This window comes from Strix uralensis, chromosome 1, assembly GCF_047716275.1.
Source record: "Strix uralensis isolate ZFMK-TIS-50842 chromosome 1, bStrUra1, whole genome shotgun sequence".
In the NCBI taxonomy this organism is placed as follows: Eukaryota; Metazoa; Chordata; class Aves; order Strigiformes; family Strigidae; genus Strix; species Strix uralensis.
Window position 1 is genome coordinate 16,798,583 of NC_133972.1, and position 15,524 is coordinate 16,814,106.

The 15,524-nt window shown below is 40.8% G+C and overlaps 1 protein-coding gene across 12 annotated transcripts in view; it reads right to left on the minus strand.

The window, feature by feature from the left end:
- SMARCD3 (SWI/SNF related BAF chromatin remodeling complex subunit D3) overlaps positions 1 to 15,524 on the minus strand; it is a 111,610-nt gene that overhangs the window by 31,095 nt on the left and 64,991 nt on the right. For 11 of the 12 annotated variants that reach the window (XM_074894392.1, XM_074894477.1, XM_074894308.1 and 8 more), the window contains one exon: positions 5,879 to 6,001. The exons of the other annotated variant lie outside the window; for it this stretch is intronic. In XM_074894392.1, the coding sequence (XP_074750493.1) occupies positions 5,879 to 6,001 (123 nt within the window). The remainder of the gene's footprint in view (positions 1 to 5,878; positions 6,002 to 15,524) is intronic. 12 annotated transcript variants of the gene reach the window in all.

Consider the following 15,524-nt stretch of genomic DNA (forward strand, 5'->3'; position numbering starts at 1 on the left):
GAGAACAGTATGCACAATAGTCTATAAAATCAGTTACAGCAGCTTATTTGGCAGTTGTATACTATACTCTCTTAGGAGGAGAATCATGAGGTGTATACTGACGGGTGATAAGAATAGCTAGGTGCACTGAAAAATTCTTTCTCTACAGTGATTGTGAGGACTGAATTTTTTACCTAAGAAAAGAAAACATCAAAGAACCTGAAAGACAAATTTAAAATATAGGCCGATCAAAAGAAGGAGATTAAGTGTTTGCGTTTTCCTTATCCCACAATGCAAAAAGCAGAACACATACAATTATGCCACAAGACCATAAATTCAAACCTGATCAATGGAAGTATGTCATGTATGCTATACAAAGCATAATGAACCATAGTTAACCCATACAACTCATTGTCACAGAACATAGATTTAGAACTTGCAGGTTTTTAAGCCAGAAGAGACTTTATTGTCCAGTTCAATTTTCTGTGCAACACAGGCTCTAATCGTTCATCAAACAGGGCAGACCTTTTTAAAGGACATCCATTGTTGACTTAAAGACTTGACATAATGAAAAACCTATTACATATCTGATATCTTGCTCTAGTAGTCATAAGTATGCACATTAATCAGTCTCAATTGGTCTATTTCTGAACTACCAGCTGTTGTACCAAAGCCAAAAGCTCTTTAAACAAAAACAAACTGAAAAACAAAAAACAGGGAAAGAGCTGGAGTGGCTATACTACATACAGATCGCAAGAATATCCAGTCGTATGAGAATTTTAAAAGATTTCAGACCTTTCTGTGTCTTTATATAAAATGATCTCTGATTACTGCAATTTAGGTGGAACTGCTACCTAAAGTTGGAAGGGTTTCTGGCACCTTCCTATGAAGTACTTAGCACTGGAACACATTACCGGGAGAGGTTGTGGAGTTTCCCACCTTGGAGATGTTCAAAAGCCATCCAAACCTGGTCCTGGGCAACACACTATAGGTGGCCCTGCTTGAGCAGGGGGGTTGAACAAGATACCTCCAGAGGTCCCTTCCAACCTCAACCAATCTGTGATCCTGTTACTGATCTCTTAGTAAGGACACTGATCTACTCTAGCCTCATAATTCCTGTTGTGGGAGAGGGAGGGTGATTATGCAAGATTTAACCATGTTCTCATCAAATACTTAAGCTAGTTTGTAATGGGTTAAGAATGCACATGTACTTTGCCTGTTTGTGTCGAGGCTGAGGAACTTTTTGCCCAGTGGCTTGATTCAGTCCTAACTAGTTAAGAGCAGTGTAGCATGCTAAGGCTGCAGGCACAGTTTCTGACAGTGAGTAACTATCCAGGCAATAAGCCAACCAGCAACGCAGTAACACGTGTTGGCATGGTCCCATTGGCAACTCAGTCCTCTCAAAAATAACATGTGTAAGAACCCCCAGATCAGTCTAGAGAGGACAACCTGGGAACTCCTAGGGCCAAGTTCAGGACTGTCCAAAAGGAAGTGGCTCACCTAAAGCCCACTGGCTCTGAGGTGACCTCAAAGATCAGGTGACTGCAGATTAATACACATGTTAAGGCAAAGGACGGTAAGAACCACAAGCCATGACCCTACTCTCCCAATGTATAACCACATACCAATCAGAGGATATATCTGTTGCTGGACTGATCTCACACTAGGGAACCTGTAAGCTATTTGGCTTTTTTTTATTTTGTAATTTTATGGTCGATGATTAAAGATGAGAAAATTCCTAATAAAATTACTTCAATAAATTTTTTTGTTTAAATTGAAGTTGCCATAAATTCTGTTTTGCTTTCAACATATTTCTACTTCAAATGGCTTGTGCAGACATTTCCCCTGAAAAGCTTTAAAATATCTTATCAAAATCACCATAGTGCTTGACAGAGTACACCAATGGGCCCTAGGGTCGCTGAGCTGGCAGCAGCAGTAAGTCCAGGTCACAGGTCTGTATCATGTAATGCTTTTCAGAACCCATGAAAATACAATTTCAAAAATTAAATCTTTGTTTCCCCTCCTTGATTTGGAGGAATTTTGCTTCTCTGACAATTACAACCTCTCTCTAATTTCAAGCCTAACATTTATTCAGTCACCTTTTCTCGATTTTCCTTGTGCCAGCACTGTCCTTCAGCCTAAATATGAATACTTTTCTCCTCATCTACCAAAAAGGCAGTCACGCCCCATCCCTCCCCGTTTTGTTAGTGTTTGCATATAAAAGCTGAGTGACATTCACAACACGAATCTTCCTTTCCCTAGGTTGTTCCAGAAGCTCTTTTTCCACATGATCATTCTAGTTTGAACTGCTCATTTTGAGCATTGATGACACTGTATTCCAGCTTTAGCAACCAGATGAGATGTCACTAGTGTCTTCTGCAGTAACACTAGAACTTTTCTGTTGCTACAGGGAATTCTAGTTACTTACCTATCCTAAGATTTTTTCTCTCAGTTGCATCATATGAAGTATAGGATTGTTATTATGAAAATAATAAACCTCACCTTTAATGATGTTTCAAATCAATTGGCAACTATTTTATAGCAGAAATTCCTCCAATTAATCCCAGCCAGAACCAAGACCAACATGAAAATCACAGAAAAGGAAGTACACTGCCCATGTGCCACAGACTGCAAAGTGCAGAGGGGAATCTACAACAGCTAAAAAGTGATAGAGCTGCCATTACTCTCAATTTCCTTAAATCTTCTTCAGTAATCCCCACCTCTTTCTCCATAACATCCCATAAAGAATGCATAAAATGCTTTGTTCAAGTTGAGGTAAATGATGCCTACTGCATTTGTTGACTGAAGTGCATGCAGGTTTGATTCCAGGAGCTCAATGACAGTAGGGTTCAGAGTATGACACAAAAATCTCCACAAATTATTTGTTCTTCTGCTGCTAAGAATATCCTTTGGATGCTCAAGGTTTAGAACTCAGTACACGGAAAAGATGAGAGTCTCTGAGAACAACAGAACTGCAGAGCTCAGGTATGAGGTGCTGCGGACACAAGGCATACTGAGCAAAAAAAAACCAGTCTTGCCTGAGAGGGCAGAGGACCAGACAAAAACCTTAGTGTTTCAGAAAAAATGCAAATTCCCTTCTGCCAAAAATCCGATAGCAATCCCTCAGTCATCTTAAAACCTGAAAGTGGGGAAAGAATCTCAATTTACAAAACCGGGGAGAGACATTGTAACTATATTCAGATGCTACTACTCTTGTGTACTCTCCTGAAAATGGAGAACCTGGGAGTAGATAGTTTAGTTCAAGGAACTGCAACTACACACAGGTCTGGAGTGACAGTCCCTGGATAACAATCTCTGGTTTGGGTGAGACCAAACTATTGTCTGTGGTGCCAGGGCTTGGAGTAGGAACCCTGTTTGTGGGATGGGTCACTAGATGCTCTTCTTTCAGCCAGGTGACTCCTGATTCAAGCCTGGGGATGAAAATCTTATCAGTTTAAAAATTATGTTTACATCCACAACTGACTAGTTATCTCAGACAATGGAGAAACAGGCACTTTTTAGGGCATGATTTATCTATACTTTTAAATATCTACTTCTGTATGAGAAGAACTGTGCCCTGAATTCCATTGCCTACACCAACTAAATCTCTTGACTATAAAGGGAGCCCAGAACGACTAGCTTACATATAAATAAACACTATGTAGATGTCTATACTTAGCCAAATAAATCCCACTCCCAAAGTCCACCATGGCCTTAGCTGTCCAGATTTTCTGTAATGCATTCTTCTTTAATGACATCTACTCGTTTGGAGTTAAGCCATATGGTTTCTGTTTCCTTCAGGCCATGGAGCTTGCTATATCTGTACCTCTAGCCACACTGCAGTCAAACAGCCCTGTCTGCCTGGCTCCCTCCTAAAAAGTCCCTTCTGGAATTCTGAGCACGTGAGTGGGTGGGTCTTCCATAAAGTCAGTGCAAGGACTTTTGTGACCAGTGGCATGCAGCAAATGCTGCTCTGCAGACGAGGAATTCTGAGACTCTTGTGACAGATGTACCCCAAGAACGCAGGACTGACAGAAGAAGAGGAGAGAACACACTAGTACCCAACAGGCAGAAAAAAGACAAGGCAGGATCTACACTGAAAAAGCTGGCAGCTGAAAGGGGTTGCTGACAGTGGTAAAGTGAGCTGGCAGGTGGTGAAGGCTGTTTCCCCCTCTTCAACCAACCTCACAGCCCCAAGATCTCCTTGCTTTCTGAGCCATCCCACAGCTGTCATCTGTTTCAACAGTGCAACTGTTCACAGAAGATCCAAGTAGGATCAACAGGCCCCGCGCTGTCCTCAATCAAAAGTGTTTCAAACATTTCCCCCTAAAATTTCTCCAGAATAATTAGTCTTCAGACAGAAAAAAAAACAGCCTGAGCAACACTAGACCATAAACCTATGGTTCCCAAAGACTGTTCCTAGCTACAACTCAATCACAGTGACCAGTATGATAACTGCAATTACAACTGACAATTCCGAGCAGTCCTGCATATTCTCTACATAATATCACATACCTCAGACAAATTTAAATTACAATCCCAATCCCAGTTTGGGAACCACTGTTTTAAGGCAAATATTTCAAAACTACAAGAGCTTTGATAAGAGATGGAAATGCAGAGATCATTTTTATTGCTGTTACCAATGCTCCAACTATAATAAAATGAAAATACTTAATATCAGAACAACCCAAATTTATCTAGGCCTAGCTCTATTTTGACAGGTCTTGAATTTCACAGCTGTTACACGCTAAGTCTAGACATGAATTTGAAAAACATCTGTTTGATCATTCTTTACATGTTAACTAGCTGAGTAACTGATATTTAAAATGTGTTTGCTGAGCCCTACACAGAAACAGAATTTTCTGTCTACAGTTTCTGTAGAGTGTTGTGCCTCCTATACTCTTCCCCATTACAGTCCATTTCATATGTATCATATATATCAACTGGAAAAACATCAGAGGTAAAAGCCTTCCACATCATATCAGATACCTGTACAGTGACAAACAGAATGGAATCTTGATCTTAGATGGGCCGATACGCATTACTGTGGTACAGACAAGAATGACAGCTTTACTTCACAGTAGACATACAGCTATAAAACCCTTTGTGCTACAGGATTTACTATATGAATGAGTATGAACCTTCAATACAGTCACAAGAACTTAAATAAGACATGAAAATAAATTCTTTGCAATATGAGTGGACAAACATTGGAACAGGTTGCCTGAAGAGGCTGTGAAACCTCTGTCCCTAGAGATCTTCAAAACTCAACAAGGCCTTGACAACCCTGTTTTGAGCAGGAGGTTGAACTAGATGAATTCCACACTTTCCTCCTAACTAAACTTTTCCATGATTCAGCTGAATAGACTCAGAAAACTTAGGAAAAGACCATTTCAGTAGGTATTATGAACAGTGAAGTGCTGGACTTGATCTAATAGAAATTGTAGAAAATGTCATCCATTCTTCTCTTACATGAATCATCCTTTTACAGACTGTGACAACATGTGTACATTTTTGCAGAATCTTTAACAATTTTTCTGTAAGTAATTCTTCCCATTATATGTTCTGTTATTCCGCAAGTTTAACTTTTGACTGAATTCTACTAGGAAATTTAATACATCTCTTCAGCACACCCCTTTAACCTCTTATGTTCTTCATTTAATCATTCTAATACAAAGTTCCAAAACCAGAGTTTATTTATCCAGAAGCTATTATTCCCCTTATTAAAAGCTTTCAGAATCTAGAGCTGGTAATATGCACAGAATTTTCTCCACCACTTTGTCTGACCTGTTTCAAAATATCTGTTAACAGGACTCTTACTGGAAAGATCATTCCACCATATAATACAAGGATTACTTTTTTTCCCCCTAACTCAATGTTCAAATTTTTCATGACATACCTTCATTGGCCTCTTCAGCGCTTCCTGAATATCCACACGCTTCCGCATAATGGTCTGGTCTAGTTTGCGTTCAAAGGCCAACAGATCCATGTAGGCCTGGGACTCAGGAACCAGCTCCCGGATCTGAGAAGGAAGCAAGGAATATCCAAGCACTGGAAGCAAGAATCTACTATGTTCCAGAGCAGTAATACTGACACCTTCCCAGCCCCTAGACAGACGTGCTCAGAGGGAGTTATCCCTAAGACAGCAGTTCCCAGTTAGTGGGGCAGGTCTCAGTGGCATGGTACAAGCATATGTCTGAAAAGATGGAGCACAGAACTAAAGCTAACGAACTCTGGAAGACCCCAGCTGGATCCACAAGGCCTGAATCACGGCTGCTTTTTTTCAACTGAGCCTTAGCTACAAGCAGCCTGGGAGCCACTGCTTTCAGCAACGTAAAGTACAGTAAATTTGTCCTGTTTAAACTAAAAATGCTGGGTCTCTCTAGACTGAAAGGAAAGGGTGCATGTTCATGTTGATTTTTTAAAAACAAGTGTTACCCATTGTAAGTAAAAACTGCCATTTAGGAAGTCAATCTTTGTGAACATATCTTCTTGGCTGAGGTGACCTTCACATCAAAGTTTCAACATGACCAGCTGTGAGGTGTCAACTTTCAATCTTGCCAACTTCTACTGGTATTTCAATACATTAGCTAAACTATATTAGTTCTATCAACAGACCCCCTTTTTATTTTCCCTTTTCCAGAGAAGTTAGCAGAGGAGGTGTTATGAAGTAGGTCAGGAGGAAGACCTAACAATATGAGCTTAGAAATGGCCAAGTATACCCTTACATGAAAAACTCACTTCTTAATCAGGAATAACTCATGCAGGCAAACCACAAAAGAAAGGAACTGTAAGTAATTATAATAAATCTACTGGACTGCCTTGTCTATTTCTACAATATTCACTCTAGCTTTCACCTATATAACTAAAATATTTAACTGTCAGAATGCTTCTGTTCTATAGGAATCAAAAGCTAGTTGGTATTCCTGTTTTGCTTTAGAATCAGAAGTCTACAGTTTTAATTTGGTGTAAGGCACAAACACCTATGTGAGAGACACCAGGCATACACCTGTTCACTATGTTCTGCAAGGACATAAGAACTATTGTACGAGGTCATCCCAACAGTCATCTATCCTAGCATTGTGTCTCTGACAGCATTTGGAAGTTGTTGCCCTTTAATACCTACAAACAGCCTGAGGCACGGCGCTCCAGAACCTCAATAGGCAGTGTGTGAGGAAGTACCTCCTTTTGCTCGTTTTGAACCTGCCATCCGTTAGCTTTATTTGATACCACCGTCTTGCATAGCTGGAGCTGCAGTGGGCAGGCACTCCCTGTGCATCTTCTTCATACTGCTCATATATTTTATAGTGTTTTGTCGTCCCTCTCTCAATATTTTCCTTTTCCAGCCTGAAGATGAACAATTCCTCCCTTCTGTATTTAGACTGATAAAGACTAACAAATAAATGTCTCTTTCAACCTTGTTTGTTTGTTTTGAGATGCTAGAACACCTGCTCTATTTACAGCAGGACTGACACTTTGGAGAAGCAGAAACCACAGAGCCAAAAACTCTGTTCAGCTTTAGCTGAACCACTATATTTTTAACTGCTTGTATTCTTTCACAAAGTCTTAGTATCAGCAGAATAATAAAAGAACATGAACATTTTTAAGAGCGAAGCACGAAGAGCAAGCATTGCCCTGGAAACATCAAGGAGTTGCCAGACAGCTTGCAGAATAAAGACGGCTAGGCAATACTTCCTCCTCACACTGAATACAAATCTTTGGACCCAACAAAATACCCCAATGCTTTTATCCTGTCCCACACAAAAAAAAAAAAAAAAAAAGATTCCTCAGTTCCTGGAAATTAACCATACTGTACTGCAGTCAATTAAAAATTCTGGAGCCAGAACATAGTTTTGATCTTTTAACTCCAAGTTCCAGTACAGTCAGTTCATGAACTCCTAGGCACATGATGATGCAGGGAGCTGGCCTACACAGCCCACAAGATAAAGCATATACTACAGCTATGATACAACCTTTTCAGCTGGTTCGCAGGGTACTGGACCCAGGACCTAATGAAATTTCTAATAAATTTGTAGAAACAGCAATAAGTGTTTCTATTCCACACTTTTACGTTTCTTATCACATGAAAGTGAAAGGGTATTTCCTATTCCATTCCTATAACCAAACTGGATGTTAAACATTATAAGATGTTAAGAAAGCATAAACACTTTAAAATCAGCCAGCAAAGCTAATACTGCATATAATTCCTTGAACTGCAAATGGCTGCAGGTTGGGAGAGTATCTGGGAGAAGAATTGTACTTGCCTGTGTTTGGACTCTTCTCTAGGTATGTGTTATGGTCATAGTGAAGATGGGATACTAGGCGAGATCAAAGGTTCACTCAGGCCAGTTTTGGCTGCTCTTACAGTCTTTTGCTTTCTCACCCTACTATTGGAATAATCTTTTGGAGTCATGATCGTGTTCCAGTTTCATACAGTTTCATTTTCCAAATTTCCCCTCAAGAGTGAGAGTTAAATTAAAGGGGAGCCCCAGCAGTATCAGATCACAATGAAGAATTTTCTTTGTTTCTGGTACATCTTAGCTCAAAAAGATGAAGGTACTCTTACACTCCAAGGTACTCTTATACTCCGGTCAGTAATATAACTCATATTTCAGTCTTCTTTATAGGTAACTGAACCACAGTTATCTTGGTGTTTACATGATAAGGATCTGTGCAGCTTGCCTAATTCCTTCTTCCTGCATAGCCTTCCCTAACTGAAAAGTTCATAGATCCAAGTCTCCTCTCTTCTACAAAAGTTCTAACTATAAATGTGTAGAGAATATTTCAAGACCTGAATTCTCCATTCTGACCTTTACCTATTTCAAGAAACTACAAAGAGTCCCTAGCAGCAGCATCACATCATCTGAGGTTTTGAAGCATGTATGTTAAACCTTATCTTAAAGTTATATGGAAAACTGGAGTAGATTATTATTAACATTAGTAAGGTAGTGTCTTTCTAGAGACTGCGGATCTTTTTTCTCCTACTGTGAAAATTCAAATGTTTCAAAATTTTGAAAATTAGTAAGAACAGATTATTATTAAATTATGCACTTTTATCCTTGATTTCCACAGATTTGTTATCAATGGTGACAAAAGAATGGAAAAATTATAAGAGTGGGGGCAGTGAGGACAGTGTGCAGGGAACAGCATGATCGAGAGGCTTCTCACAATTTCCTTGTAAAAGCAGGATATGTGGGGGCTGCACCACACGTGCCTGTAAACAAACACGCAAGTCTTGTCAAACAGCCAGAATCAGAAACCAGTGAACAGATGCAACACTCCAGTCTCTGCGATATGAAAAACATCACAGGATGCTTCTATGACTGGCACAGTACGACAGCTTGGAAGGCAAGGACAACAGGCTGCACACTAGGGAAGGGTTCATCCGAATGCTGAGAGCTGCATCGGAACAGATGACACTGTGAGGGGCATCTCCTGCACACCGCCCGATCAAGATGGAGACAAAGCCTTTCTTAGACATCTGGAGGAAGCCCCATGGTTGCAGGCCCTCATACTCATGGGGGAACTTTAACCACCCTGACATCCGCTTTGAGGGCAGGAACACTGGGCACAAGCCCTGCAGGAGATTCCTGCGTTGGACTGATGACAGTTTCTTGACACAGGTGATCAACAAGCCAGCAAGGGGAGGGGCACTGCTGGGCCCGTTACTCACAAAGAAGGAAGAACTGGTTGGGGATGGGAAGGTTAAGGGCAGCCCTGGCTGTGGCCACCGTGAGATGGCAGAGTTTGCGATCCTGAGAGGAGCAAGCAAGACCTGGACTTCTGGAGAGCAGGTTTTGGCTTGTTCAGGGATCTGCCCAGAAGGCTCCTGTGGGACAGCGGGGATCCCTGGAGGACAAAGGGGCTCAGGGAAGCTGGCTGAACTTCAAGGACAATCACTTAAAGCAAAGGGGCAATGATTAGAACAGAGTACAGAAAGTTGAGCGGTCCTGGCAAGAGGCCAGCAGGGCTAAGCAGGGAATTCCTGACTGGCCCCAAATGCAAAGAGGGAATGCACGGAGCTGTAAACAGGGATGGTCTACCCAGCAGGAACAGCACAACGGTGCCTGAGCATGCAAGCCTGAAAGTAGGAAAGTCAAAGCTCAGCTGGAATTGAACTGAGCAACGGACGTGATGGGCAACAAGAAAGCCTTCTGCAAGTGGACCAGGAGCAGAAGGAAGACTACAGAAAACTGGGTCTGGGTGTGGTTCTGCTGCTCATGTCAAAAGCCATGGAGAAGGCCGAGGCACCCGGTGCTGTCTTTGCCCCTGTTTCTCCTGGTAAGTCCTGTCCTCACGTCTCCCAGGTCCCCAAGCCAACGTCAGAGCCAGGGCAGCACGGCTGTTCAGAGGGACCTTGACAGGCTGCAGAAACAGGATGGCAGCTCAACGTTGTAGAGTTCATCAAAGGCAAACAGAGAGTCCCACTCCTGGGGCAGAATGACGCCCTGCAGTGGCACGGGTGGGCATCAACTGGGTGGAAAGCAGTTTTGCAGGAGAGGAGCTGGGGGTCCTCATGGACAACAAGTGGAGAATGAGTCTGTGAGGTAAGCCAGCCGTGACAAAGGTCAGCTGCAAAACGGGCTGGATTAGCAGAAGCGTTGCCCTCAAGTCAAGGAAAGAGGCTGTTCTTGCTACGCCATGCTTGTGAAGCTGCATCTGGACTTGTGGGCACCGGACCACAAAGACGGGACATTCTGGAGTGAGGCCCGCAGAGGACCACCAGGATGTCGGGGGGCTGGAGCACAGGCCTGCCAGGAGAAGCTGCAGGAGCCTTGTTTGTCCAGCCTCGAGAAGAGAAGGGCAAAGGGAGATGCTGTTGGTGAGTGCAACTGCCATAGGGGATGGTGAAGAAAAGGCAGAGCCAGCCTCCTCTTTGGGGGGCCCAACGGTAGGATGAGAGGCAACAGAAACTCACTGCCACATTGGCAATTGACTCAGTATAAGTATCAGTATAAAAAAAAAAAAACACCAAACAATGTGATGGTAGCAAAACATTGGAACAGGCTGCCAGAAGATGCTGTGGACATCCATCTTTGATTGAGGGTATTCAGAACCCGACTGGACAAGGTCCTGAGCAACATGATGTCATTTGAACCTGTTTTGTGCAACAGTTGGTCTGCATGACTTCCAAAGGTCCTCCTGATCCAAATTATGTGATTACTGAGGCTTAAACAGTTTACCCAAATCATGGTTTTGCCAGATATTCAGTGAATCCTTTGTGTGTTTGAGGACTAAGTGATCACTTTCAGCCTATATGTTATAGAGACTAAATTACAGTTTCTTTTATTCTATGCAACTGCGAATACATGTTATATGTACTACATGTATTGCAAGTAAAATGTACAAGTAATATATTTAAATTATGACCACATATGCAAACAAGGCTTAAAATTCCTCAGGAGGTTTACAAAGGAGTCAATAGAATGCTAGTCTATCTAATATCCTCTATTTAAGGATATCTCCAAATCAAAAATTGTGGCAGACATTAACACTGACCAAAAGTGAATGAGAACAGAGCAGCCATACAGCAACAGGGATTCTCCATAAAGCTGGTCTACTCAAGCATACTTTTTTTATACAGGCAGATGTAGCCCAGTAATGACACTCACTCTTCCAGAACACTGGCTAACTAACCTTAACACCTCTGAAAACAAGAAATTAAGATCTACAGTTCATCTTTGTCCTTCCCTTACTTCAGACCTGGCACTAGTCATCAGGAATGGTTAATTTGTCATTACCAAACAAACAAGCAAGACAGGGATAATCCACCTTTTAAAATCATCAATTCAAATCAAGTTAACAATAGTACTGTAACAGATGAAGTATCTAAGGCTATGGGAGAGGTAAGGTTGAGAGATAGAGAAATCTTCTGCTTGGCCAATAGCATGGATGGAGAAGAACAATTCTGGAAGAGGCAGCCTTCCATCACATTTGAGGCTACAATTTCATACCTGAGTGTAGCAGATTACACTCAAAACAGTGATCAACATCAGATGCCAGTTTCTGTCAAAATGGCTGGAGTACCTCGCGTAGAAAGTGCGCTGACTTTAAACCACTTGTAAGGTCCGGTGGTACAAAGTAAAATTAGTAAAACTTGATAACATATTTGAATTGTCACAGGGAGTTAGTGCTAGATCTGATACATGCCCATTACGTTTCCACTTCTGTATTTGCAGCTGAAAGCAACATTTATCTCATCATTAAACAACAGTGGGAAATAGAAGTGTCAGTCTTCAGAACAAGTCCATACAGGAAACAACTGCTCTGACGTACAATAACTTAGTTATCTACTAGATGATTTGATAAAAGGATGGTCACTATCTATGAAGCGGAAGTTGTATTACTACAGAAAGAGATGACTGGTTGTTTTTCTGGTGTAACAGAAACCTTGAGGAACACTGCTAGTAGGAGATGGAAACAGGAGTACCGTAATGCCTGGGCCTCTGCTGAATTCCGTACAAAAGTAGTAGGTTGAAGTTGTCTGGCCTGTACTATACAGGACATGTACCAGCTCCTCTCAGCCTTAACAAATGTTATATAAGAAAGTATGAGAGAGGCACAACTAAGAACAAACCGTTGCTTGTGCTCTGTCAACTTCATCTGCTTCAAGCATGTCTGCATCACTGCTCTCCAAGACAGACTCTTGTACTGCCAGATTCCTGGGTTAGAGATGTACTGCACTTATTTGCAGAAAAACTAATTTTGCTGTGTTATGACCACTTTATAGGGCAATTCAGATAGTACTGCATAGCAATAACTGTCCTTCTCCCTGTGTTTATTTATTGTTCCATTAATCTTACCCATAAATTTTAGCATCAAATTTCACATATTATGCATGACACTGGAAAAAAAAAAAAAGCTACACTGCACTGGGCCAAGAACTGATCTTTCTGGTCCCACTAGAAATGACCCACTCACTGATGTCTCCAAATTGACAGTGAGGGACTTCTTAATTCAAGGTAACCAATAAGCTTACTTATACTGTTTGATTTTTAATTGAGATGTCATTGATAACAGATCAAACGGCTTGAAGAAATCCAATAGTATCAACACAATTTCTGTTATCAAAGAAGCCTGTGATCTCCTCAGAAAAAGGCAGGCTTGTTGAACAAGATTTAATTTTTACAAAGCTGCACATGGGTCTATGAAGTATCAAAGTGCTCAGATGTCTTCAGTCAGCTAAAGGCACAAGGATCTCCTCAAACAATGTAAAACTTAACAGAGAGATCAAGAGAAGCCTGGGCACAGAACAAAAAGATCCCTCCTTATCTAGACAGCAGGATAATCTTCCAGAGGGGAAGAAAGATTCCCCAACTTTGAATTTATATTTTGCTGTCTGCCTGTCACCAAGAAAAGGAAGGGCTGTGTGTGAACCCTAACTGGACTTGGCTGTCAAGCGGAAAGGAGAACATAAGAAAAATATTGTTTAAACAACAGAAGTGCATCCTCCCTTCCTTCTCTGCACCTGCAGCAGAGAGTAATCTAATCCAGCAATCCTTAGCACAGAGGCAGAATCAGCACTCTTCACTTCCCAACCCTCAAAAAATCATGTTTTAATTCAAAAACTTTTCCCCTCTCTTTTTATTTTGACATCCCATTAACTCCTAGTCCTATCCCTCACTTAGCCCCAACTCCATCATACCCATCGTTATCCTAATAATTCAGTTGTGTTGGGGAACGGTGCATTTGTAAATGTATTTAGAATGTTACCTTTATTCTGGCTATCTCATTATCAAATAAATATTAGCAAAGGAAGAACAGTTTCATGAAAGAAAACAGTTATCTGTTTATAGTCACACAGTTATGGGAAGAAAACCAAAGAGTTAAGTCTTGTTTTGATTTAAAGCAGAGAAGAAACATGGAATGAGGACAGATAATGTTATGTGCAGCTAAAAGATACAAGCAAGATTTACTTTGATTTCTCTACAATGTTTTAAGCAGAATGTCATGAACATTTCCCAGTTATGAAATAGAGTCATGGACATTTAAATCTAGACTAAACTCTCTCCAGTACACCAAAGAAAAAAGTGCTTCGGTCTCCAAGGCTATAGAGAAAGATACACATTATGTCAAAACTGATCTAATGTGTCCATTCCAAACTAATTACTGCTGTGGCTGGAAGAGTACTAAAAAGCATCATGTAAATTCCAAATTTATTCTTCTAAATATCAAGAGACCTAGCTGTATCACTTCTGCAAGAAAATTATGTCCCCTCCATTCCTTAAAGATGTCAGAAGTAATGGAAAAAATAAAGGAAAACGGGTATTTTAGACTTTCAAGTGGTCCTTAGGGATACAACCCTTCACAAGAACTTTTTGAGGAATTCACAGTGACACACACATAAAAAGCCATGTGTTGTCCAAGAAAGCTGAAAAAAAAGCAGTAAGACAAAGATTCATTTTTTCATCAAGGCCAAGTGATATATGAAACCTTACATCTTTCAACAACTTTGACTTGGCATTTTATTAAAATGATTCAGAAGAGGACAAAAGACACATAAATGCATTAAAAGCTGTAAAATTTTTAGTTAATCACATCCTGAAAAGACTGTAAGACACTTCAGAAAAGGCTTTTTCTGAGTTTGCTGACTGAGCTGCACGATGGCAGATGAGTTGCGATACCGAACAAACACAATGGAATGCACAGTAAGGCAAGCAATTTATCAGTACTGGTGGGTACTAAAGAGACCATAGCTACTGAGGAAAGTGACCAAAACTCACTGTGGGTAAGTTAATGAAATCATCTGCATGAGCAGCAACAAACAGACAAAGATGCTTGGTATAAAGAAGAGAATGGGGAAATCAGAAATAAAGAAGAGTACAGGGATATGGATCCATACCATGGTGAACTGGGAGAAAGAAGCAAAGAATGCAGGACATAACTACATCGTGGGGACTCTCACTGCTTCCCAGGGAAATCTTAAAAGGATTTAGAAAATGGTAGGGGAGGAAACAATAGCCCCGAACACCACTGTAGCCTAACAGACCAGTGCAGTTCTTAAATACATGAGCAGAGAGCCTGGGAGCAAGACTAAGGGTTTTACAATTATTGCCATGCTTGGCAATATCATAATCAGAAAGAACACCAGAGTCACAAATGAAGAAATCTACTGACAAACTCAAGAAAATTCTGAGAAAAGCTATTGAGATGATTAGCAGACAGGAAAACATCCTCTATAATACAAGGTTCCATGCAGCCAATTAATTTAGCTTCACTTATGAGTATGTATCTATTTACACAAAAGAAAAAAAAGTTTCTCTGCCTGTCAAAGTGACAACACAACGAACTTGAAATTGGTTAAGTTCAGATTAGAAACAAAGTGAAAATTCTTAGGAGTGAGTGTAGCCAAACACTGAAAAAATTTGACAATGACTGCAGGGAATATTTCATCACTAGTGATTTTAAATACATATGCTCTTACTTACAAGTAAATTCTCAGGCCTGTCTTGTAGAAGTTAAACAAAAACAAAACAAAGTAGCAGTAAATTCTCATGACAGAGTCAGACTTCAGATTGTCTAGTTGTATGACACTAAAAATAAAT